This window comes from Anastrepha ludens, chromosome 2 (genome assembly GCF_028408465.1).
Source record: "Anastrepha ludens isolate Willacy chromosome 2, idAnaLude1.1, whole genome shotgun sequence".
NCBI classification, from domain to species: Eukaryota; Metazoa; Arthropoda; class Insecta; order Diptera; family Tephritidae; genus Anastrepha; species Anastrepha ludens.
Genome location: NC_071498.1, coordinates 26,136,644 through 26,161,516, shown reverse-complemented (window position 1 = coordinate 26,161,516; position 24,873 = coordinate 26,136,644). Strand labels below are relative to the sequence as shown.

General features: G+C 37.3%; 1 protein-coding gene across 2 annotated transcripts in view; it reads right to left on the bottom strand.

The window, feature by feature from the left end:
• The window catches only part of LOC128866052 (uncharacterized), a 222,356-nt gene that overhangs the window by 44,724 nt on the left and 152,759 nt on the right, over positions 1-24,873 (bottom strand). For both annotated transcript variants that reach the window (XM_054106534.1, XM_054106543.1), the window contains one exon: positions 6,694-6,824. In XM_054106534.1, coding sequence (XP_053962509.1) covers positions 6,694-6,824 — 131 coding nt within the window. The remainder of the gene's footprint in view (positions 1-6,693; positions 6,825-24,873) is intronic.

The following is a 24,873-nucleotide window of genomic DNA, read 5'->3' as shown; positions in this document are numbered from 1 at the left end:
TGAAAAAGCTCCTCATAAAAAAAAAAAAATATCTGCCGTTCGGAGTCGGCTTGAAACTGTAGGTCCCTCCATTTGTTGATCAACATCAAGACGCACACCACAAATAGGAGGAGGAGCTCGGCCAAAAAGGATGTACGCGCCAATTATAATTATATATACATATAGTATATAGTTGGTATGGCACTGAAACACCAGGCATATTTTTGAGTCCATCTTTTCGAAAATGGCGTAAAAATGTTTTGTGGTCGATCTTTAGCTCCTCGGCCATGCTACAACTACCAACATGCCGGTCAACTTCGATTCTTTCTGTGGTTTTATTGACATTTTCCTTTACATCAAAATTCCCGAATGGAATCGACGAAACCAAAATTGCACGTAATTAGCTGTTACTGTATCGGCACAATAAACACCATTCAGCCGCTTTGTTGGCCTGGCTTGCGTTTTCGCCTTTATCAAAGAAAAACTGTAAAATGTACCGAATTTTCTCTTTGTTGACTTCCATTGTTAACACCCTGTAACTCACAACTGAATGTAAGAAATAAGAAAACAGCAAACGATTTTTTTATAGAGAAATGTTACCTTGACAACGAGCATCTACCGATAAAGTAGTGTATTTATTTTTGCCCAAACTAATATTTTTGCTAATTTGTCAATCCTGTGTCATATAAAAGTAGGAAGACTGCGCTTCCATTTGATTTATTTTTCGCACTTAATTTGCTAGATTTTAAAGGGCAATATAGCTTGGCACTGAACAATAAAATCTAATCCCACACCATTTCTCGCTGGGTACTTTAACTATGTATTCACAATTATGCACAGTGAGGAAAAGTAGCTAAGCACGTGTCATTCAATTTTTGCCGCTTTTCAATTGCAACTGGACTAATGCAGATCTTGTTGTTGTTGTTGCAGTTAATTTTTATGCACATTGCGCGCATAGAGACTTGTCAGTCATTGCCGTCAGTTTAACAAACAAACCTGCCTACTTACTTAACCCACCAGGGGCCTGCCAATGCGAGCGTTTCGTGTTTTTTTTGTTTTTATTCGCAAACAAATGTACTGAATGCAACGAAAGTTCTTTGCTCAATGTGCAATGTAAGTATGCGTACCTGTGTGTGTGTATGTGTATATACAAATCCCTCAAGCACGTATGTTTGTGTTGGTGTGTCTGTGTGCCTGCAATGCATTTGCAGTCCATACGAATTTGTTTGTTTACTGCCGCGCACTAATAATTCAGAAATTGTGTGCCAAAAAGCCGTTATTATCTGGTGCACTGCCTAACACGTACAGCACACCCAAACATACCTACAAAGGTGTATGGGCAGAGCTTGCACGAACAAATTGCAGCTTGTATTGTTGAAGAAAAATGAGGTGCGAAATGCATGGAAAATGCAACACTGGCCAAATACTTAGAAATGCAAGCATATTTGAGAGTTTGTGGCGAGGGGAAAGGCAGCAGGTGGAAAAGTAGGCTATTACCAGCAGAGGAGAAAGGGTTAAGTGGAGTATAGCGGTGGGCTGTATCTACAAAGACATATGTGTGTATGTGCATGTATGCATTAAGGCAGGTGTATTTCCGCTTTTTCGTTTCGCTCGCTTGTATGTGTGTATGTGTTTATACTACCACAATACAAACACCTATATAGGTTTCGCCAGTTTTCGTGTGCACTTCAGTTTGAAACAACAACAAAAAATTAAAGCCATTTAAGGGTTGTCAAACACCCTCTGCGTATGTAAGTAGCTAAATATTGTTTTTGCAGTTGCAAATATTGCTTTTAGAAAATATTTTGCATTTTTTTCCTCCCAACTCCTTTAAAGAGAAGCCTCTTGTGGCCGAGCAAAAATCGAGGACTTGACATTGAAATGCAATTGCACTATAATAGTAGAAACAGCAACAACAACAACAACTAAAAATATAATTGCATGTAAATCCTGCAGCAATAGAAACCAACAACATTCATGATGGTGCACGAAAATCCCGCATGAAAGCGCGCGTAATTCGTACGTCGACCGGACGGACAAGCGCGTACTTTTGACAAGTGGACAAGCGCAATGTGACAACCTTTCCAAATACAATAACACTCATGTATGTATGTGTTTATATATGTATGTTGTTGTAGCATTCTATGCAACTCTGCCATTTATTTTTTGTTACCTTCAGCCGCTTTGTTGGCTGGTTGGCTAGTCGGGTGTTTAACGGTTATACCACAGGCGCTGGGTACTTGCACTTTGAGTGCCTGCACAGCTGAATTGAAATTGAAAATTGCTCGCGCAATTATTCGCAAACACGCAAGTCCTTTTTAGCGATTCCCGGAGAATATTTGCGAATGAATTATGTACTTGAGAAATTGAATTGTTTATAAATTTTGAAGTGTGCAATAGCACTCAGGTGCAATGTTATGACACGCTGATGAAATATGTACGTATGTGCATACACGTATGTATGTAGGTAAATATATTCCTAAAATAATCTCGAGTTTTTCCTTTGAACATAAATAAAATAAATATTGCTTAGCGCTGATATCAAAACTGATTTTGGTTAACTGGTACCGCTGGGAGAGTAAAAAGCCTCTTTCATATTAGTTGCTTGAATGCAATCTTTTAAAGATTTTTTTTTTTTTGTAATAGGATATTTTTTTTTTGTAATAGGATATTGGATATTTGATATTGGATACAGAGATCTTTCTTGCGTTCTTGAGTCTATTTGTATTCCCTGTATTTTCTGCATTCTCAAAGGATACTGAACTGATTTAGTTCAAGTTTATAGAGTATGTTAGCCTTATTCTCAATACACCAAGTATGGGAAAAGGCTCTTGAAAGGAGAATCGACTTACTATGAGTATACACGATATTTTGTCCATTTTAAAGCTGCTTTTAGCAGCACGAAAACGAGTTGCTTATATGCCGCGATGTCTAAATTTGATCCCCCCGCAAAACCAATACGGCTATGCAAGATGACGTTGCTCAATACCAGCAACGCCAACAGAATTGGAAAGGACCCCTTCGAGCCGTTTGATACCAAACGAGATTTCTCACAGGATGACTCGCTGTCATGTGACTTCTTTAACATGATGTTGGTAAAGATTGTGCGAGTCGCAGAACTTAATCGTTCAAGCACAATTTTTCAAAAGAGCGTACAATTGGTGGCGTATGCCGATGATGTTGAAAGCGATATTAGTGGCATCATCGGCCTTAATAACCGCGGTGTTAATTCTGCCTTTTCCAAACTGGATAAAGAAGCAAAGCAAATGGATCTGGTGGTGAACGAGGATAAGACGAAGACGTCATTGTTGACAGTTATGATTCCGAGGTTGTACGAGGCTTCGTTTATCTAGGAACCAGCGTTAACACTGATAACAATGTCAGCCTTGAGAATCAGTGGAGAATCTCTCTTGCCAACAAGTGCTACTTTGGACTAAGTAGGCAATTTAGTAGTAAAGTCCTATCTCGACGAGCAAAACAACACTCTAAAAGGCTCTAATCATAACCGTCCTCTCGTATGGCGCATAAGTTTGGACGATGACAACATCCGATGAGGCGTCTTGAAGTGTTGGAGAGAAAGGTTCTTCGGAATATTTTTAAACCTTTGAACGTTGGCAACGGCGAGTGTCGCAGGCGACGGAACAACCAGCTGTATGAGATTTACGACGACATAGATATAGCGCAACGAATAAAGATCCAGCGGCTTCGTTCGCTGGGCCATGCCGTCCGAATGAATACAAGCGCTCCGTCTTTTAATGTGTGGCACTAGCTGGTGGTAGCAGAGGAAGAGAAAGGTCTCCTCAGCGTTGGAAAGATCAGGTGGAGAAGGACTTGGCTTCACTTGCTGCGTCCAACTGACGCCGGTTAGCTCGAGAAAGAAACGACGGACGCGCTTTGTTAAATTCGGCCAAAATCGCTTAAGCGGTTATCGCAGCGTAGCGTGGCACAGGAATCGCAGATGTGGCTGTAACAGTTTACTCATGCGCCAATGCTAGCTATTATCGAACTGTTTAACGTGAAGCTTTCTCTGTCGAATGCGGTAACTATAGCCTCGGCAAGCAAATCAGTACGTCCATAGCCCTCGTTCGTATTAGTGCTGTTTTTTAGATTTGAGCGCAGCACTGGCAAGAAAAGGAAACTGATTGTCACTAGGCTATCGGAATAGCAGTCCGAGCAGTCAATCGACTACTTCTTTGATATAGTGGCTTGGTAGCCTATAACCAAGCTTAATGAGGAGCTTCTTGCAGAAGACTACTCTACCAACCGCACCGTCGAACATCGAGCCATCCGTGAACAAGTTAAGTGAACCCTACTTTCAGAAACGACACCCCACTTATTACTCACGAGGATGAGCTTGCAGTTTAAGAACTGCCTGAAGTTTCCATAGCTTAAATCATATCACCTATAATCCGTACCTATTAACCTAATCAATAGACATTGCTAACTGCACGATAATGCGCCATCTCAACCGTCAAAAGTTGTTAGTGAATTTTTCTGACAAAAAGAAATATTCCTTTGCACCATTCGCCATTGTAATATGACTACATTTTGTGCTGAAAAGAAAGTCTCATGAATCGATTGAAGTCATTCAATATTTTGTTACCATCATCTTAAACAATATTTCTACTAGGGACATAGATATGTGGCTCGTTTAATAACTAGAAGAAGCATGGAACTTTTAAATTGAAGTGGAAAGTAAACGTATTTTTGTATTTCTCCATCAATATTTGTAAAAAATTCTTATAAGAGACAGTTTATATTTCATAAGTCGATTGAGAAGTACAGATATACTCGAATGATATAATCAGTAAAATGAACAGCAGCTTCTTATTGCACATCGGCGTGCAATAAGTGAGTTGATACGAGTACTTTAAAAATGCTGAGAAACAATGGTGTGTACATACGCCCTTTACACTGTGTGACGCAAGTTTTGGGAGGGTGACAAATTCTTGTGCAAATCAATGGAGTCGGTTGAGTATATCAAAATCAACACAGGGTTCCATCCATGGGACTCAGAATTGCTTCAAAAAATTAGATATAAAGTAATAGGTATTAAAAATATTATACTTAACCTCTTACTAATAGAGCAATTCGGCAAGCAAACAGCTGCCAAGGCAGCTATCAGATTAAGAGAAATCGGAAATCGAAACGAACCAAAGCGGACACTCTTCAATTTTAGAAAAACTCCCCTGCATTGCTTGTACAACGGATTGCTGTAAGACACAGGATATCAACTTAAATAAATCCTTAGTCTCAGTATTTCCTTATTTCCTTCTAAGGAGGAATGTGATAACGGACTTCAGATGAACATATGTACAGGGGTTTACTAGACAACAGAGTAGGTGGAGGGGATTACTAAGATAAACTCGGAGTTAGCCAATCATTTCGCCTACCTGATCATTGGAGTGTATTTCAGGCGGAAGTCACTGCCATAAGAGAGGGACTTACAGTAATAAAAACGAGAGTATTATGCACAAATAAAGTCTTCATATAATCGGACAGTGAAGCTGCAATAAAAGCGCTAGAATGTAAAACACACTCGTCAGAAACAGTCATAAAATGTTTTAAACTTCTAAATCACGTATTTAAATACCACAAAGTACACCTTACTCGTATTTGGGTGCCAGGCGACAGGAATATAGCAGGGAACTGCAATGCAGATGAACTTGCTCGAATCTGTACAACGTTCGATCTCCAAGTGGATAAGACGCTGAAACCTATGCCTATAGCCCCTTGTAAACTACTTATAGATAGGGGAATCATAACAAGGTAAATAATATACAAGTTGGCAAAACCTCACAACATGCGAACTAAGCAGACAGACATGGCCGATATGGAACAGCGGTCGACCAAAAAGTTTGTTAACATTTAACAGAGAAGCTATAAGAAACATGATAGGGGTATTAAGGGCTGACCCTGGTTTATGAGGTCTAAAACTTGCATCTCTTTGCGATTTTTGTTTTAAGGAAAAAATTAATTTAGCAGTGCAAAGTTTTTTCTGTCTTTTAATGATCATTTAAAAAATATAAAAAATTTTTGTACTGGTTAAAATAAGTTGAAAAAAATGTTTAACATAGAAATTAGTAGAGCGCTGCAACGCTGGAGTTTCCAACTGGCGTACAAGATACAGCTCGTAATTATTATCTAAAGCAAAAAATTCAAATGGATTTCTAATTATCATGATTTTTTATTCTAGATGAACTAAGAAAACTGAGAGAATTTCCAGAATTGCAACTTTTTGAAGGTTTTAAAGAAAAAAATGCCTTTCTATAAAATTCACTTCAACTTGGTATAAAAATTTTGAAACATTTTGTTTTTATCTATTTTGTTAGTTCAAATAGAAGAGAATTTAATACTGAAGGGAACAAGCTATGATTCATTTCAAAAGGTTCATTAGTTTTTTTTCATTCATGTACGCCAATTCAAAAAAATCATAAATATTGAGAATTAGGCTCTGTAACTTTGTGTGAATATTCTTCGTAATCTATCTGTTCTTATATATGAATGTAAGTAGTTTATTCAACTTACTAGATGCTTATATGCCCCTCTTATTTGCGGCAAACGCGTAATTAATAATGCATTTATAACATAATTAGTGCTCCACACAACACAGGTCAAAGCTGTGCGTATGTATGTGACACGTGACACATACATACACAAGTATGCAAACATACAAACATACATGTAAATGAATAGTAATTTTTCTTTACTCACCTGCAGGAACATATCACCGTCGAGTAAGCCATGTTCGAAGGCGCCCAATTCGCGCGTTCGATAGCCATCATGTGCGTGTGTGTGTATGTGTGGCAACATGCCGTTTTCCTCCTTATCCTTATGCATAACAACTACAATGAGAAGAAAATGAAAATAATAAATGAGAAATAAATCAATTCAATTAGTGAGATGAGTGCAGATTTAACCAAGCTGTGGTTCAGTCATTAATAAAAAATTCATAGAGTCATTCATAGGTAAGGAATTTAGTAACAAATTGAAGTGATTATTAATTAGAATGAATTTATTTATATTATCTGATTCTTTGATTAGAAAACCTCCTGACTAGGGCCGCAATCATTAATTTATACTCACTACAGACTAAACGGAGGCCGGTGGCTCAGTGGGTTTTTGCGTGACTACCATTCGGAAGTGGACGGGCTCAAAACCTTATGCAAAATATGCAAACATAAAAAGGTTAAGTGGACCTCTGGTCGCTCCTGTGGGTTCTGTTGTAAATTCATCTACTAGGCTCATTTTGTTGATCTATTTTACGTGCAAAAAATGTGAGAAATAAAGAAAAATAAAAAATATTTTATTCTCAAAGTAGCCTTTCAAATTAGCCCTTTACGAAATAATATTTTTGTTGACGAATAATCTAAACTCTTGAACACCTTCTTTGTTGTTGCCCTGCAGAACCCGAATGAAATGTTTAAGAGCTCTACAATATGAGAGGTTAGAATGTCTTTCGGGGTTAGAGCTTCAGAGCTTATTTAGATTCGTAAAAGACACAGCCTAATTACAAGGAAGCGTAAGGGTCAAGCTCCATCTGGTACCACTAAGGACCAATAGGTCTATGTGATGGTTTTTAGCCAGCCAGGTCAACCTAACCTAATGAATATTCTAACTATCGAAAAAATTTAAACCCGTTTTTCGTCTATCACGACTGATCGAATCACGAGGAGCCGGCGCCGTTAAGGGTTTGCTGTGTATTTGGTGAGATTAGCAGAGGGTCATCTACTTTGAGTTGCCTCCCTACTTCCAAACTCTTAATTCAAATCTGTGCTGTCCATAATTGGTTCATCTGAAGAGAGCAATCGCCAATACAGGATTAGCTTTGATCATTGGGAGAAGAATTGTGTTACATCAGCATAACGCCAGGTCGCATACAACGATGGTAACTCGTCAAAAGCTTTATAAACTTCGTTGGAAGATTCTTATACATCCACCTTTTTTTAAGAGGTCTAAAAGCAATCGAAAACCTTAGTCAATGAGGGACTTCAATTCAGGTCCGACGATTCATCGTACAGGGATACCGATTTGGTAATTACGTCTGGAGGCCGTCGTGAGTAATAAGCTCAGTCGTCAGTTACATTTGTCCGCTGTTCGTCTTGTTGCATTTCATCAATACGGTTGTTCTTGCTGCTGAGTTCATCTTACATCATTCCTTCGCCTCTAAGCAATGTTGCGAAGTTCGTGTTGCAAAAGTTTGCACCGCACTCCACTTTTCATCCGCTTCGAACATTTGTGGGACTAGATTATTGAGAAACATGGTCGTCCTAGGTTGCTAGGTCGTCGCGTTACTTAGCGAGCCTGCTGCAATAAAAGGACTACCAGCCAAGTCTAGCTGATGCAGATATTTTTAGAAGCATCCGTGCTCGCTTAAAAGCCTCATCAGGAGAAAATCAAGGTCTCTTTGTTTTCGACAGATTCCCTCGCTAATCCGAACTTTAATGAACCCGCGTTACCACCGGCCTTTTGGTGACTGAGTCCATTTTGATAGCCATTCCGCTATCGAGGTGGAACGTTCTGCTTGTTTGAGTTCCTCTGTCGGCTTCAAACCTTGCGAGCAGTACAACCTCTTTTGTTCATTTGCTCGGATGTTTGTAGGCATTTTGCTAGCTTTGACGCAGATAGCATCGTCCAACACCGTCCTATAGGCACATGCGGTCTTCAACGCCCTTGTTCTACGGACCTGCCGTACTTCTTTAAAATAACAATTTTCTGTTCCAGCCCGGATTGGAGACGCGTACAGCATTGTAGTGTCCGTCGCTGTGTAAAGAATTTTTCTCTTGGCGCAATGTGGCTCCTATGCTCGGTAGCATATGTACCTATAAGCGCGTCGTTAACATTTGTCGCCTTCACACTAACAGCTGTAAGAAGTTCCCTGAATGTTAGTCTGGAATCAATGTATGCGATAAGATTTTTTATTGACTCCTGGGATGCATCCACCTGGGATACATCCACCTTATAGTCCGGAGATGGCTCCAAGTGATTGGGATTTGAAAAATCGACGGTCCCAGTATTTTTCCAATAGCTGAGCGCTTCTATTAGCGAGGCATAATGGAATTATTATGTTATGGAATAAGTTCGTAGCATTTTTATATTTTGTTTTATTTGACAACGGCGATTTGTTATTCGATAGAACTCCTTCTGCTCTACAAAAACTATGTTAATTGTATTTTTGAGTTATTTAATTTTTTATTAGTTTTGAGGGAAATCAACATTTTCGACGCCTGCTCTTCTTTGCTTTTCATCGATGTCAAAAAGCTGCCGCGGTAGCCCGGGACATTTGCGACGGGTATGGAGAGGGTGTGATAGGCGAGTCTACAGCACGGAAATGGTTTGCGAAGTTCAAAAATCGCGACTTTGACGTCGATCGCACGTCCCACAGCGGAAGATCTTCTGAATTCGATGAAGAACCTTTCTAATCACTTTTGAACGAGAACGGTCCTCAAACCAGTCGTGAATTGTCAAAAAAATGAACTGCGATCATAAAACGACTCTTGATCACCTTCATTCAATGGGATTTACGTAAAAAGTGGGAGCCCGTGTGTCTCACGAGCTCAACGAAAAACACAAAGAATGTCGCCTTCAAATTCCTTCTCAGCATCTCGTCCGCCATTGAAGAACACCCGGCGCTTTTTATACCAAATCATCACAAGAGATGACATCAATATCAAGCAAAGGAAGGAGTGGATGGCTTCAGGAGATGCGCCAAAGCCGAGAATCAAGTCGGATCTTCATCCAATGATATGTGTTTGTTCGGGATGGGAGGGCATGGTGCCCAGGGAAGTGCTCGAAAAGAATACCACGGTCAAAAAGGAGCTCTACATTGCACAGTTACACCACGTGAATGAGGCTATTCGACTGAAAATACCTGATCGACATGGTTAAACCATACTCCTTTACGACAACACCAGGCCCCATGTTGCACAAGTTGTCAAAGCCGTACTCCAAGAGCTCGGATGGGAGGTTCTTGAGCATCCGCCGTATTCGCCGGACCTTGCACCGACCGATTACCACCTTTTCCGCTTCCTGTCGAACCATATAAAAGACGTTACTTTCGATAACAAAGAGGTCCTCAGAAACTGGTTCAACAACTCTTTTGCGGAATGGCAACAATAAGAGAGGTGGAAAGAGGTTGAGAGCAGCAACGGTGAATATATAATTGATTAACTTATTGACATAATTATTGTTTTTTGTTTAAATAAAAGTCTTCGGTAAAAACGCTACGAATTTATTCCTCAACCCAGTATTATATATTACGGCGTACACCTGGAGAGGGTGAAGGAATATGGCCTTATAAAATTACATGCATGCCCATGAGTACGTGCAGATGGCAGCGTCATAGCTTTGCTATGGAAACTATAAAACAGTTATAATGAAGCGGGACTAAAACATACCCTGAACAAATTATATTGCAATAATAAAAATATGGCCTGCAATATTGCTTAGGTAAGAAAATAAAAAGGAAATAATAAATAGAAAATAGAAAATTTATGTGCCCTAGGAAAAGAAAAATTGTATGGTGCCAATTGTAACAAATATTTTTTAATAATTTATTTCTTTTTACCCACCACTACACATCGCATTACATAGTTAGAACGCTATACATACATACATGCTAGGCAAGTCGAAGGCCGACAGGCGGTGGAGTATGAGGTTTAAGTTTTAGTTGAATAATATTTTTTATTATTTTTTTTTTTTGCCACGCGAGGCCATAAATATCTTCACTACATTAGGAAATTTGATTAAAGTGCCGCGGCAAATTCTTTTGTTAATTCAGGTACAATAAAAAGAAAAATATGTTTATATAAATCCAAACTACCACCCAAATTTGTGAATATCGTTCACCCAAAAATTTATGGCAACAAATTTTTTGGGCCAAAATTAGTTGAGAATGCAGTTGCGAGTAGTGGTAAGAGAAAAAAAATACAGCGACTGTGACGTTTATAATAAATTTGTCACAAAAATTGATTTATGTGTATGGCGATCGAGCGATAAAGCAAATAAAAACGAAGGCGTAAAAGTAAAGTAAAAGAAAGTGGAACTAGAAATGGAAAGGAGAGGGAAATGAAATACATTTGGAGCATTGAGGTAGAATGAAACATAGCCCAATAAGAAATGCACGGGCAATATTAAGGGGAGAACAGGAAACGGAGGCAAACAACGAAAAGTAAAAACGAAATTGAAAGCAAATGCCTCAATAAAAAATCAGAATAAAAAGTGCTGTAAAGAAAAGAATTTCTCAAATTTGATAAGAACTCATATTTACATACTCCAGTATTTATGTAATGCTTTTCGCTAATGCTAAGCATTCCAGGTCAAATTCTTGCGGTATGTTTCAATCTGCTTTGCTATGCTAAATATTTATTGCTGCCATGTTTATGTAGTAGCAAAGCTTTATTTCTTTTTGTGGGCTTCTTTAACAGAGGAGGGAAATTAATTCTAGTATTTCAGCATTTTTTTTCACTTGAAGCCGGTATCGAGTTCCGAATTCCTGATAGACAACGCAATGGCAAAACTTACTGTTAGAAACTGTCAGCGCAAACGCAAATGGATATGACAAATCCGGAAGAGAATTTAAAATCGAAGGAGTTCGGACAATTTTGATAGTTTTAGTGTTCTAAAAAAAGATATAAGTAAAACCAGCAACTAATGGGTAAGTCAATATTTGTGGTTTACCCGTAAGTAGGAAAATGTTTTGGCTTTTCGTTTCTTTTTTTTCCCTGTATGCCCCATAATAAAGTTCAAAAGCTTCAAAACTGGTTTTGCCTGTTTATTTATTTTATTTTTTTTTTCAATTCTTTTTTATAAATACAGTGGTCACACATTTTATTCGTACACCCTGCGTAGTTCGTAAAAAACTTTAGCTTTGCACAAAATATTTGCTGTGACATTACAGGGTTGCCAATACTCGACGAACCCATCTGGCAACCCTGTATCTTTTGACAGAGACGTCAAATCGCGTAATGACATACCGCGTTGGAAGCGTCAGTCCAAGCAGATTTTTACCATGGAACAGTACACGCCACGCGAGCGCTCCCAAATTGTTGAAATTTACATTCAACAAAAGAAGTCAATTGTGAAAACTCAACGTGCGTATAAAAAATTAAGTAATGTGAAAAGTGCGCCTTCTAAGAACATCATTAAACGTTTGTACGAAAGGTTTTCGACTGGTGATGCTCTTTCTAATCCAAAGAGACCAAATCAAAACCGACCAAGGCGTCGTCAAGGACATCCCAAAATCGCCGTTCTCAGCAGTTGGGCATTGCTCGGATCACTTTGCAACGAATTTTCCGCATTGATTTGCATTTATTCCCATATAAGATTCAATTGACGCAAAGATTGTTGCTTGCGGACAAGCCTCGTCGATGGGAATAGGCGCAAAGAGTCAAAGGGTCCGTCGAATATGGGCAACCTGTTATATATCTTTTGGATCCCTATAATAATATTAAATTCCTAATGAATTGCTGCAAACAAAGCTCCCGTTATTTCAACTCACACAGAAGGGATCCAAGGAAGGCAGGCAGACGTAGCAAAATGCTGCATAACATTTATTCGTACACTTTCAGCTCATGATATTGTTGCCGAAAAAGTAACAGTAAAAATCGTTTTTGCTTTTACTAATATTGCTGGAAGCGAAATAAGATTGGGTTTTCTTAGTTTTTATCGCCGATTCGGTTTCAGTTGCGCGTAATATCTCGATTGAAAGTGACAAAATGGGACGAAGTGTGGATTTACCATTAGAAATGCATACAATTTTTATTAAATTGTACTTGGGAAACAGGTCTCTGCGCGAAATCGGCAAAAAAATTGGCAAATCGCATTAGTGGAAACTAAACCCCACCAAGCAGGAAGGCGACAAATATTGACTTCACGTGAGGAACGCAACATAGTAGCATCAGTCGCGCAAAATCCAAAAATAACCTCCCCGATACTATGCCGAAATACTCAAGAGTCTTTGCATAAAAAAGTAAGCCCACAAACAGTCCATAATTGTCTGTATAACGCTGGTTATCATAGTAGAGAGGCACGCCGCAAGCCCTACTATTCAGATATTAACAGAAAGAAGAGATTGGAGTTCACCAAACGCTGCATAAATGAGCCACATTCTTTTTAGGAAACGGTCATATTCAGTGATGAGTCGAAATTTAATGTTTTCGCATCAGATGACCCTCCAAAAGTTTGGCGAAAAGCAACAGAACTGAATGAAAAAAGTCGTATTCCTACTATTAAGTATGGAGGACGAAATGCAGTGGTTTGGGGGTGCATAGTTGCATCTGGAGTATGAAAAATGGTTTCTTTCCATGATAAAATGGGCAAATATCTGTATCTAAACATTTTGAAAAATAATTTGCGTGATGGTGCCGTTAAATTTGGACTGGTTGCTAAAGGGTTCTTGCTTCAACAAGACAATGACCCAAAACACTCATCTTATCTCGTGCAGGAATGGCTTATTTACCACTGTAATCAGTTAAAAACTCCACCTGAATCACTGGATCCCAATTGAGCAGGTCTACGAGCTCTTAGAAAAGAGAATTCGAAAGCACAAAATAACAAAAGGCGGCATTAAAGACAACTTTAAGTGCTGAGTGGGAGAAAATTGCAGCTAATGAAGCCAAGGTATCGGTAAAAAGTATTCATCGACGTTTGGAAACACTTATTAAAGCTAAAGGCGGTCCAACAAAGTACTGAATACTCGTTTTTTCTGTTATTTTTTTAATGAAATATTCTTTATATGGCTCTACGTGCCACACAGCAAACGCCATTTTATTCCATTTCAACATCTATCCGCCCTTATTGAAAATCCCTTTATAAATCGTGCTAAGTATTATGGCCTCTGGTGACGGTCAAGCATTGTTTGACAAGAACTTTATATGTGTGCGTGTCGGGTGCTTGACGCTAATATCTAAAATTTTTGATTTTTACCGACAACAAGTATGTGTGACACGACGCCACCCGACTGCACTAACACATACAAAGCTCAGTCAAGCATGCTGTATCGTCACCAGAGGCCATTAGGTGTGTCTGTTTATAAGCTGTGAGTGTACGAATAAATTGTGTGACCACCCAAAAAGTATGTACGCGCTCTTGTATATATATGTATATGTGTATTTGAGTGTAAAAAAGTGTAATTTTGGTTGATTTCGATGCTTCGCATTTTCTCCGTATAAAAAAAATGTCGTATATTTATTATATGGTGAAAACGCGCTGTCGGTAAACAATTATCAAAAATATGACAATTTGAGCTAATTTATACTTTTATTTTAGTATACAACACTACAATAGGTTTGCTTCTATTCCATATTTCTCCGTAGATGCGTGGCTGTTATTGACAAACAACTGTAATGGAACGTTTCCAAAAAGTTCCATTGGCTTTGCTCTGTATCCCCTTCATTTTCCAATACCCTCATATTATTCCAGATGCCTGCTTATCAATCTGAAATCTTTGCAGTCTTGGCGATCCATTTCGTTTTAATCTTGTGTGTGTGATATTATTCAAGATGCTGTGGATTGATCTTCCCTTCTGGAACGAATCTAACTTAATATCTGGAGCGCTTCGTAATTTAAGTATTTTCCATATTGACCCTTCAAGAACTGTGTGTGCACGGAATGAGCCTGTCATGAGAGCTCTGATCGAATTTAATACTACTTACAAATTTGATGGGCTTGACTTTGGTTCTTCTAAATACTCTTTCATTAAACTTCTGAATATTGATTATAAATAATTTGATTTAGTATATTATATTTTGCTACATTTTTTTCTTACTGATTAAGATTACTAGTATATTATTTGTTGACAAATCTGTATTAGTCTGGAAGACAATTTACTTTTATTGACTCATTTTTACTTCAATAAAAATAAAAAATAAGAAAAACATCAAGACGCACTCCACAAATAGGAGAAAGGGCTCGACCAAATACCCAATAAAAGGTGTAAGCGCCAATTATATACTTATATGTATGCATATATATACAGGTCGAGCTAAATTAATTACCCTATCGAAAGATTTTTAATTTTTGGAAATGGAATCGTACGTCAGTCATATTTGACAGTTGTGAACTGGACAGCTGCAGTATAGAAACAGATGAGCAATGGAGTGCGTAAAGACCAAAATAAAGATTCTCATCACTCAAAATAATTTTTTTTATTTACTAAAAAAGTTATTCAAAAACAAAATACGATGGTTAATTTTGTGCGACCTATATAGGTATGCAAACTTTTACTGTATTTCTTTAAATGCTTCCGGCTTTTTAGAAAATTGTTTTATTGTTGCAAGATATTAAATGGAAGTTCCAAAGCGTTGTGCTTTAAACTACTGACTGGTATCAGGTCAGTCGATAAGTTCGTGCGTATTTTACGCATAATTTCACTTTTGTACGATTTTTGCATACAAAAAATTATTCGCGGAATATAAATGAACTATTTCTATTTTTTTTGATATATTGTGCATTCAACAAGTGATTTTAATCGCGGATAGAAACACGTATTGTTAAACAATAAAATGGGATCTTCGCACGCGTAAAAGAGGCATCTTTTGTAGTTTTTTTATAAAAGTGGTAAAAATGCAACAACTGCTGCTGCAGAAATAAACACTATTCACGGAGAAGATACCGTGAGTGTAAGGACTGCGCAAAAGTGGTTTTTGAAAATTCCGAATTGGTAACTGCGACGGGGAAGATGCCCCACTCGCTGGTCGTCCTGAAGTCTTTAACTCCGACGCCTTGCTCGAACTCGTGGAAGCTGAGCCAAATTTGACAGTCGATATGATAGCTCAGAGGTTAAATTCATCACATGGAACGGCTCACAGGCACCTGGTTCAGTTGGGAAAGGTTTCAAAGCTGGGAAAATGGGTTTCGCACAGACTTTCCGTCGCCAACCTTCAGCAGAGAGTGAATGTGTGTTCTCAGCTGCTGCAACGGCTTAAAAATGAAAGTTTTTTGATCCGTATCATTACTGGTGATGAAAAATCGGTCCTTTACAATAATCCTGTTCGCAAACGCCAATGGTTAGATAAAGATGAAACACCAGAACCGACCCCTAGAGATGGCCTTCACCCCAAGAAGATTCTCCTGTCTATTCGGTGGAATATGGCCGGTATTGTTTATTATGAACTTCTGGAACCAAACCAAATGATAACTGCTGATTATTATTCCCATCAGCTATCAAACCTGAATGAGGCACTTAAAAAAATCGACCGTTTTTAGTGAATAGACGCAAAGTTTTGTTTCACCACGACAACGCAAGACCTCAAACCGCAAGGCAAACATTAGGCAAGCTGAACGAGCTCGGATGGGAGCTAATACCGCATCCACTATACTCTACGGATATTGCACCTTGTGATTATCACCTTTTCCGTAGACTTCAATCCCATATGAGTAACAAGAACTACTCCTCAAAAGAAGCTATAAAAAGGGATATCGAAGCGTATTTTGGCTCCAAGGACAAACAAATTTTTTTGAGCAGGGAATTAAAAATTTGCCTAAACGTTGGGAAGACATTGTAAATAATGAAGCAAAATATATTATTGATTAATAAATACTTTAAACATCTTTTTTATTAATTTTAAAACCACCTTAAAAAAACGCAGGAACTTATGGACTGACCTGATATCAAATTTGCTGGAAGGAATCAACGAAACCAAAATTGTGCAGTTTCAAGCGGCCTGGCTTGGGCTTTCGGGTTTTTTGTTTTGCATTTCCTTAAAGTTTAATATCTTAGAAATATTGTGTGAAAACTTGAAATGAATCCGACAAATACTTTTCGAGTTATTCAACAATTAACAAAGGGCGGTCGGGCGTTGCGGAACAACAATTAATTGTCGGTTTTTTTTCTCGAAAATCTTAAAAATATTTCCTGAGGCCGCCATATTGTTAATTTTGAAAAAGAAAGCTTCGATCAGGCACAGGATTTTCTATTAATAAAACTAATTTCTCTTGTCCTATTGATTTAGACGAATCTCCAAGAACTTGTGATGATCACCGCAGGGGACTTCTGGAGAAACGGGCTCCACACAAACAGCGATAACTTTTACAATTATTAACTTTTTTTTTTTGAAATTTTGCTAAAGTCAAGTCGGAACATGATGTATTAATGTTATGTAAATCATCATTTTTTCAGGCCTCTGATTACCCCTAACCCCTTAATCGAATAAAAAGAATAAAATGTGGCATGTTTTCTGTTTTTAGTGTCCAGCTTTGACGCGTTCCCAAACAATACCGAGTCACGCAACCACAACACTATCTCCAACTTTTTTTGTGTACTGTAAAATCTTAGCTTTGTAACGTTAACAATCGGTTTTGAACAACGCGGGATACAGCCATGATGAAGGATACAATGATGAAGCCATCTACTTATTTTTTTTTTTTTTTCATGTTAATATTATATTTCAGTTTATGGATAGAGAAACTATCACTAGAGTAGACAGAAAAAGTTTTCACGTGCTATAATTTAGTTAAAAAAAAGAAGAATATTTTTGCTCCACCTTAAATAAATTGACACGCATCTAAAATATCACTTTTATGAGTATTTTTCGGAAAGCAACTTTTTTAAGGAAACTTTTTCCTCTTCGCTCATCTACCTGTGCGTATGTAAATATATTTTTGTTGTTCCTTACTAGCATTGCTATGACTTAGTATGCTTTCTTGTATTTAACATGCACTGCTTTGGGTCTGCTTTATTTTCGCCACATTTTTCGTCTCATATTTCGAGGGTTGCTTGTCATAAATTATGATCGCTTATCAGTAATCCAGCAAAAGGCAAAAAATGTCGCAATTTAATGAAATAATTTAAATAATTTGTGTTGTGAATTATGCAAAACTTGGTAGCAGTTCACGCATGAGAGATTGCTTGGACCAACAGCAAATTACCACAGAAAGCCTAAAAGTTACATAAAATTAAGCTTTAAAAAGTTCGTAACTAAACAATCACAGAAAAGTTACTGATTAATACAGGGTGTAGGGTATAACAATGAAGAGGTTAGGCTGGTTATGAGATATGGGTATTTCATGGGCTTTGTAAGTATTATGACCTCTTGGTTTTTCCGGGTTTCCTGTGAAATATTTTTATTAAATTTCAATGGTTAGTTGAATTAACGAATTCGTCACAAACAATTTTGTGCATTTGTAACGGGTGGTACTCGTACATCGATCGTTTGCAATTAAAATATTTTTTAAATTTGTCAGCTGAAGTGCAATTTGTGATGGATGGTTTGATGGATGGTGTATGTGATTGTGATGGATTGATATTCACTGTTGCCATTAATCTACAGTCTATATAGTGGGCGTAGTGGAGTAGGTTGTTGAGTGACTACCATTCGGTATTGCATGGCTTCAAAACTCGCGATGGGTACGAAACACCAAATTTATAGAAACAATTTTCACTCCTCGGCAGTCAATGGCAAACCTGCGAATGTTTTTCTGCCTTGAAAAAACTCTTCATCAAAAACCATTGTTCGGAGGTGACATAAAACTAATTGCAGAAGGAGCTGAGCCAAGCAATCAAAAAAGGTTGTAATCAGAATGAGATGAAAGTGAATTGAAAATGAAATGAAAATAAAATGAAGCGAAAATTAAATATGTAAAAATTAAATGAAAATTAAATGAAAACAAAATGAAAATGAAATGAGAGCGAAATGAAAACGAATTTAAAATGAAATAAAAATGAATTGAAAATGAAACGAAATGAAAGTTAAATGGAAATGAAATGAAAGTGAAATGAAATAAAAATGAAAATGGAATGGCAATGGAATGAAAATGGAATGCAAATGAAATGTAAATGAAACGAAAATGAAATGAAGCGAAAATTAAAAAAAAAATGAAACGAAAATTAAAAGAAAACGAAATGAAAATGAAATGAAAATAAAAAAAATTAAACGAAATGAAAAGGGAATGAAAACAAAATAAAAATTATATGAAAATTAAATGAAAACGAGATGAAAACTAAGTGAAAATGAAATGAGAATGAAATGAAAACGAATTGAAAATGAAATAAAAAATATTGAAAATGAAATCAAATGAAAGTAAAATGGAAATGAAATCAAAGTGAAATGAAATAAAAATGAAATGAAAATGGAATGAAAATAAAATAAAAATGAAATGAAATGAAAATGGAATAAAAATAAAATAAAAATGAAATGAAAATTAAATGAAAACGAAATGAAAATGGCATGAGAATGAAATGAAAACGAATTGAAAATGAAATGAAACTGGATAGAAAATGAAACAAACATTACATGAAAGTGAAATGAAACGAAAATGAAATGAAAATGAAGTAAAAATGAAATGAAAATGGAATATAATGGAATGGAAATAAATGGAAATGAAAATAAAGGGAAATGAAAATGAATTGAAAATGAAATGAATATTAATTAAAATTAATTTAAACTGAAATGAAAATGAATTGAAAACGAAATGAAAATTAAAGAAAAATGAAATGATAATGAGAATGAAAAGAAACTAAAATAAAAATGAAATGAAACTCATTTTTGGTGGCAAGTTATAGGTAGGTAGGTAGGTAAAATGGTTGAAGTACCAGTCTGTCACTCCTTAAGTAACACTAAAGCGCCGTTTTGATACCATTGTGAAACCTCCAACAGGCAGATATCTACTGCCAGCCAGAGCTGTTGATATAATGGAGAAGATTGATGGGATTTAGGTTGGCGCACTGCGCCAGGCTGTCGAAGAAAGGAGCACCCAGTGATCTTAATCGACTAGCTGCCAAACCCGGACATGGCGAGGTATACTATTTGCAAAAACAAAATCATTGGAATACTATTTGCAAAAATAATACATTTCAAGCGCTAGTTGGATTATGATAACAGTAAATTCCCAACATCAGCTGAAAACTGTGACTGAAAAATAACCCAAAAGCGAGAACCTAAACATAGAAGATAACTACAGAAAATTAAAATAAATTAACAATCATATCCTATAGGCCAGAACTGGTATCCAAAGAGTCTTCGAAAACGTAGGCCTCATATGATGTGTACGCTGGTCAATTTTTTACTAATGAAGTAGAGAAGTAAAACAGAACCAAAGCTGCTTGGTCGCGATTTACCAAATGAAGGCACTCTAGGGTACCATACCTTCCAGTTATCACGCTTGAGATTGTTTAAAGAATGTTCCGCAAATCCTCCAACAAATATCCTTGGGAGTATTTGAAATTGAAATAATGTTTGCGTTATTACAGTTGGGCTCAGCTGATTCAATTGTTGCAAAGATTTCAGCTGCAAGACTGCAATACGATGACAGCCAGCCGAACAGAATGCATCGGCCCCCATCACTTCAGGTACTTAAGTAATATTCAGCTATAGAAAAAAGCTGCTTAAAATTATAGAAACTTGCATGGGATGTATCACTTTAAGTAGTCATAATGGACCGTCTGAGCATTTTGTAATACATATATGGACAATTTAATTACTTAGCTGGTATGCAATAGATGATGTTGAAAATAAACAACTTTACCGCAATTTCAAGTGCTAGTATGCACGGCATGTTTGTATGCCGAAAAGTTATTAAACTCACGGGCCATTTCATCCCTGATAAAATAATTTATGTAATTGGCATAAGTAAACATCTGTTAGAGCTTAAACAGGTAAACAGAAGCAACAGTCACTACGCAACTTTTTGCATTTACGTTACTCATTTTGTGACACCTTGTATGAGTTTTGCTTCAACAAACAAAACACTTCGCCTAGGAAGTTCTTTAACCTAAAATTTGCGATTGAAATTCCTCTTTAGTTCCAACCGGTTTTTTTAAGCTTTTATACTCCTTCTCAAATTACAAATGACCGCCAACTGGAGTCCATTACATCTGGCTAATCAACGAAAAAATATGAAAATTTCTTAATTTTACCACCACCAGAAAACTTCGCGCAGAATAGCCTTTGAATTATGCATTCTCCCCACTCCTTGCTAACACATTATTCAAATAAAATGATTTACACTTGAAATCACAATGAGTTCAGCAAGCACAAATGAGTTCCTTAATCCCTTCACCCCTCGCAAAGTTAGCGCACATCATATCTCTACATCAACAAAAACTAAAATAAAATATTTCCACGCAATGAACGGCGGTCGCGTTTTGGCTTTTTATTTCAATTAGCGAGTGAAAAAGTGGTATTTTGTTGTTTACGATGTTATTGTTGTTGGCAAACATAACGGTGAGTTGCCTTTGTTTCACTTGCTTGGTAGGTTGGTTCGCTGGTTGATTTGGTTAGCGTTTTTCTAATCACAGGTGTTGTTGGTTTTTATCAAATTAACAAAATGTGCCCAACGCCAACAGAGGCTTGCGCATAGAATGAGTGAGGTTGTACATCATTGTTGTGGTTGTAAGCAACGTTTTTTGTTTATTGTAGTTGTTGTAGTTCATTTTAGCAAAAGTGCGATAAAACAAATAGTGGTCATGCCAGGGCGCTGCCCACCGTAAACATGCACACATATGTATGCAATTGAGCCCTTAACCACAAACAAACCTACGTCGCTGGCGCGTACAGTTCAACGGTGCGTATACGTAACTTCATAATTTTTCAAAGCTCATTAAGAGCACTCATACGCAATGCCTAAGTGGTGTGAGTTCAAAATTAAGTTTTTCAGTGTAGCCATGCGAATAGCGAAGCGAATGCGAATACGAATACTAATTCGAATACAAAAACGAATACAAACACGAGTATAGAATAAGAAATTAATACAAAACGAATACAAAATGAATACGAACACAATACGAATACGAATACGTATATCACTACGTATAAACATCGAAATACGAACATAACTGTGAATACCGCCTTGATCAAAAGGATCTTGGCATATATTCACTAAATTCAAAACACAATTTTGCCCCGCAAAAGCGATATTATCACCTTTAAAGTACTCCCCAATCTACAACTAAGAGCTGCTGCAGCTGTGTAATGGGCGGACATCGTGAAATACGTCTAGTCTCAAAGACTGCGATGGTGGGGTCCTATTACGCGCGTGAACACGTCCAAGACAAATATGATTTGAACAAGTTTTATTGCACCTTAGGACACTGGTTAGAAACTGGAGAACTGTTACCGAAGACCGAGCTGTATGGAAACGAATCGTGAATGAAGCTAAACTTGCCCCGAGCTGTAAAATTGCTCCATCATGATGATTGTTGCAGGCAAAAGCAACAATGGCTCAAAATACGAGGCTTCCGAAATTATAACAAACAACACTTTAAGTTCACTGTATTTTATTTCTTGTTAATGAAAATATTTTATAAGTATATGAATTTAAAGTTTATGAAATTAATAAAGTTTAACAAATTGTTTAGATTGCGTGAAAATAGAAGTGAGGTTTTTATATATTGTCGCGCCTCATACGCGTTTGAATTTCCGTAAGCAACTGCACTTTTAAAGCACGCTTCGGTCAATTCAACGGCGTTTACAGTTCAGGCATACTTGTATTTTTTGGTAAAATATTACAAAAGAGTTTTTTAGTATGAAGTGATGATTCAGGTTTAGTACAAAAAACAATTTTAATATGGGATTGTATTATTAATCGGTAACAATGATGATCACTAACGAAAGAGCTTTCCAACATTTTTACGGTTTTCGCAACACTGAATCCCATTTTAACGCAAATTTAATACAAACTCATTGTTGCAAATTCAAATTTATTACTACAACTGTAAAAAATCGGAAAAGCGTACAGAGATAAATTTACTAAAGACGGCGTAACTTTTAGAAGTGTCAAGCAATGGCTTTAAAATTTTGGTTAAAATGCTAATCGCAAAAAAAACAGAACTCGAATCACCTGACTTCGAGCATCACCTGGCGGTTGTTCCGGGAACTTTTTTATCAGGCCGGTATGCGTCGAGTACAAAAAAGCGAAATATGCACAACTATACGAAATCGGGTACCAACATTCCCTACTTCAACATAAGTAAATATTTTTTTTCGCAATTGCACTCCCCAGTGTGCGCCTCTCGCTTTTTGTCGGCGCCGCCTCAGTGTCACCGGCACTTGCTTATGCGTAATTTAATTAGCTTGGCAGCCTATTAAATTCCCAAAAAAATCCGCAGGTATATTTCATTTTTGCTGCTTTCGTTGTTCGCCTCTGCTTTTGTAATAATTTTGTATTCAACTTTTTTATACTCTACTTGTTTTGGAATTATTTTAATTGCATACACTTCCTTTCGCTTTATGTGGCTAGGCGCAGTGGCTATTTTTTAATATCTTAAATGTTCACGTGCACAAACTCATTAAAGTAATTTTTATTTAAATGCATTGCGCTTAGATTTGTTTCAGCAAAGCTCTCCGATTTACCCGAGGTCCGCTTAGTAAAAGAGTAAATAAAAAGGCGCAGCAAATCTGCGTAATTTGCGCCCAACTTTTGGACATATTCGTGCACAAAGATCTGCAGTGAGCTTTAACTACTAAGGGCACATGCATGTGGGTGTGTGTGTGTTTGTACGTGTTATGTAATATAACTGTCGTCTTAAAATCTCTTTCCTTTTGCATGTATAAACATACAGAAGAATTTATTATTCGTGAGATGTAGTAAATAGTGGGCTAATGTGCGCTTTACTTTTTTATTTTCTCACTTTACTTATTTGGGTTATTAAACGTGACCTCGTACAGCTACTTTATTTTAATCAGCCTGTTCTTTCTCACGGAGTATGCAGGCTTATTTTTTGTGCAGTTTCACACCATTGCTGTTGCTCTTCTGCTACGAATGTGTGCTTATTAAGCCCATGAATTTAATTTAATTAGCTAATTAATATTTTAGCACCGAATATAGCATTTTGATTTTTTGTTTGTCTCTACATACTTATGGTATATCTCTTGTGTAACACACAGAGTGCATTATAAGTACACCCAACACTTTTTTTACACGGTGGATACCTTCCTTAGAAAAGCGTACAAGAATAATAAAAAACGGGTAAAAAAATACATGTGACATTTGGTAATTTTGGCCATAGCTTCCGCAACTTTAAAAAATCGTGTTAGATGAAAGAACTCTAAATATTTTCCCAAAAAACCGTGCAAAAGGTATAATAAAGAAATCCATATTACATAAGTGCAGGTAACCTTCCTATAACACGGTAGATATAAGGACTATGAATAAGTTCGTGCGGTTTTTTTTCGAAATTTGAAACTTTATTGACGTAAAATGGTTACAAATTTAATATTCAAAATATTGTCCATCGCTTACTACTACTTTTTCCCATCTTTCTGGCAATTCACGGATTCCCTTTGTGAAAAATTCGGTCGGTTTTGCCGCAATCCACGAATCGATCCATTTTTTGACTTCATCGTAATTACGGAAGTGCTGGTCAGCCAGGCCATGTTGCATCGATCGGAAGAGATAGTAATCGGATGGCGCAAGGTCTGGACTATACGGCGGGTGGGGTAGGACATCCCATTTGAGCGTTTCTAAGTATGTTTTGACCACTTGTGCAACATGTGGCCGAGCATTGTCATGTTGCAAAATAACTTTGTCGTGTCTATCGGCGTATTGCGGCCGTTTTTCTCGCAGTGCTCGGCTCAAACGCATCAATTGTCGTCGGTAGACATCCCCCGTAATCGTTTCATTCGGTTTCAGTAGCCCAGATACACAGCATAACCTTCAGGCCATGAATATTCTGCGCCGACGTCGATGTTGAAGCATGGCCAGGGTATCCATACGTTGCCCGACGTTTTGGATTGTCGTAATGGACCCACTTTTCATCGCCAGTCACAATTCGATGCAAAAAACCCTTTCTTTTGTGCCGTTGAAGCAGTTGTTCGCATGCCATAAAACGGCGTTCAACGTCTCTTGGCTTCAATTCATACGGCACCCAATGGCCTACCTTTCGGATCATTCCCATGGCTTTTAAACGTTTGGAAATGGTTGATTGATCAACTCCCAAAGTTTTTGCAACCTCTTCTT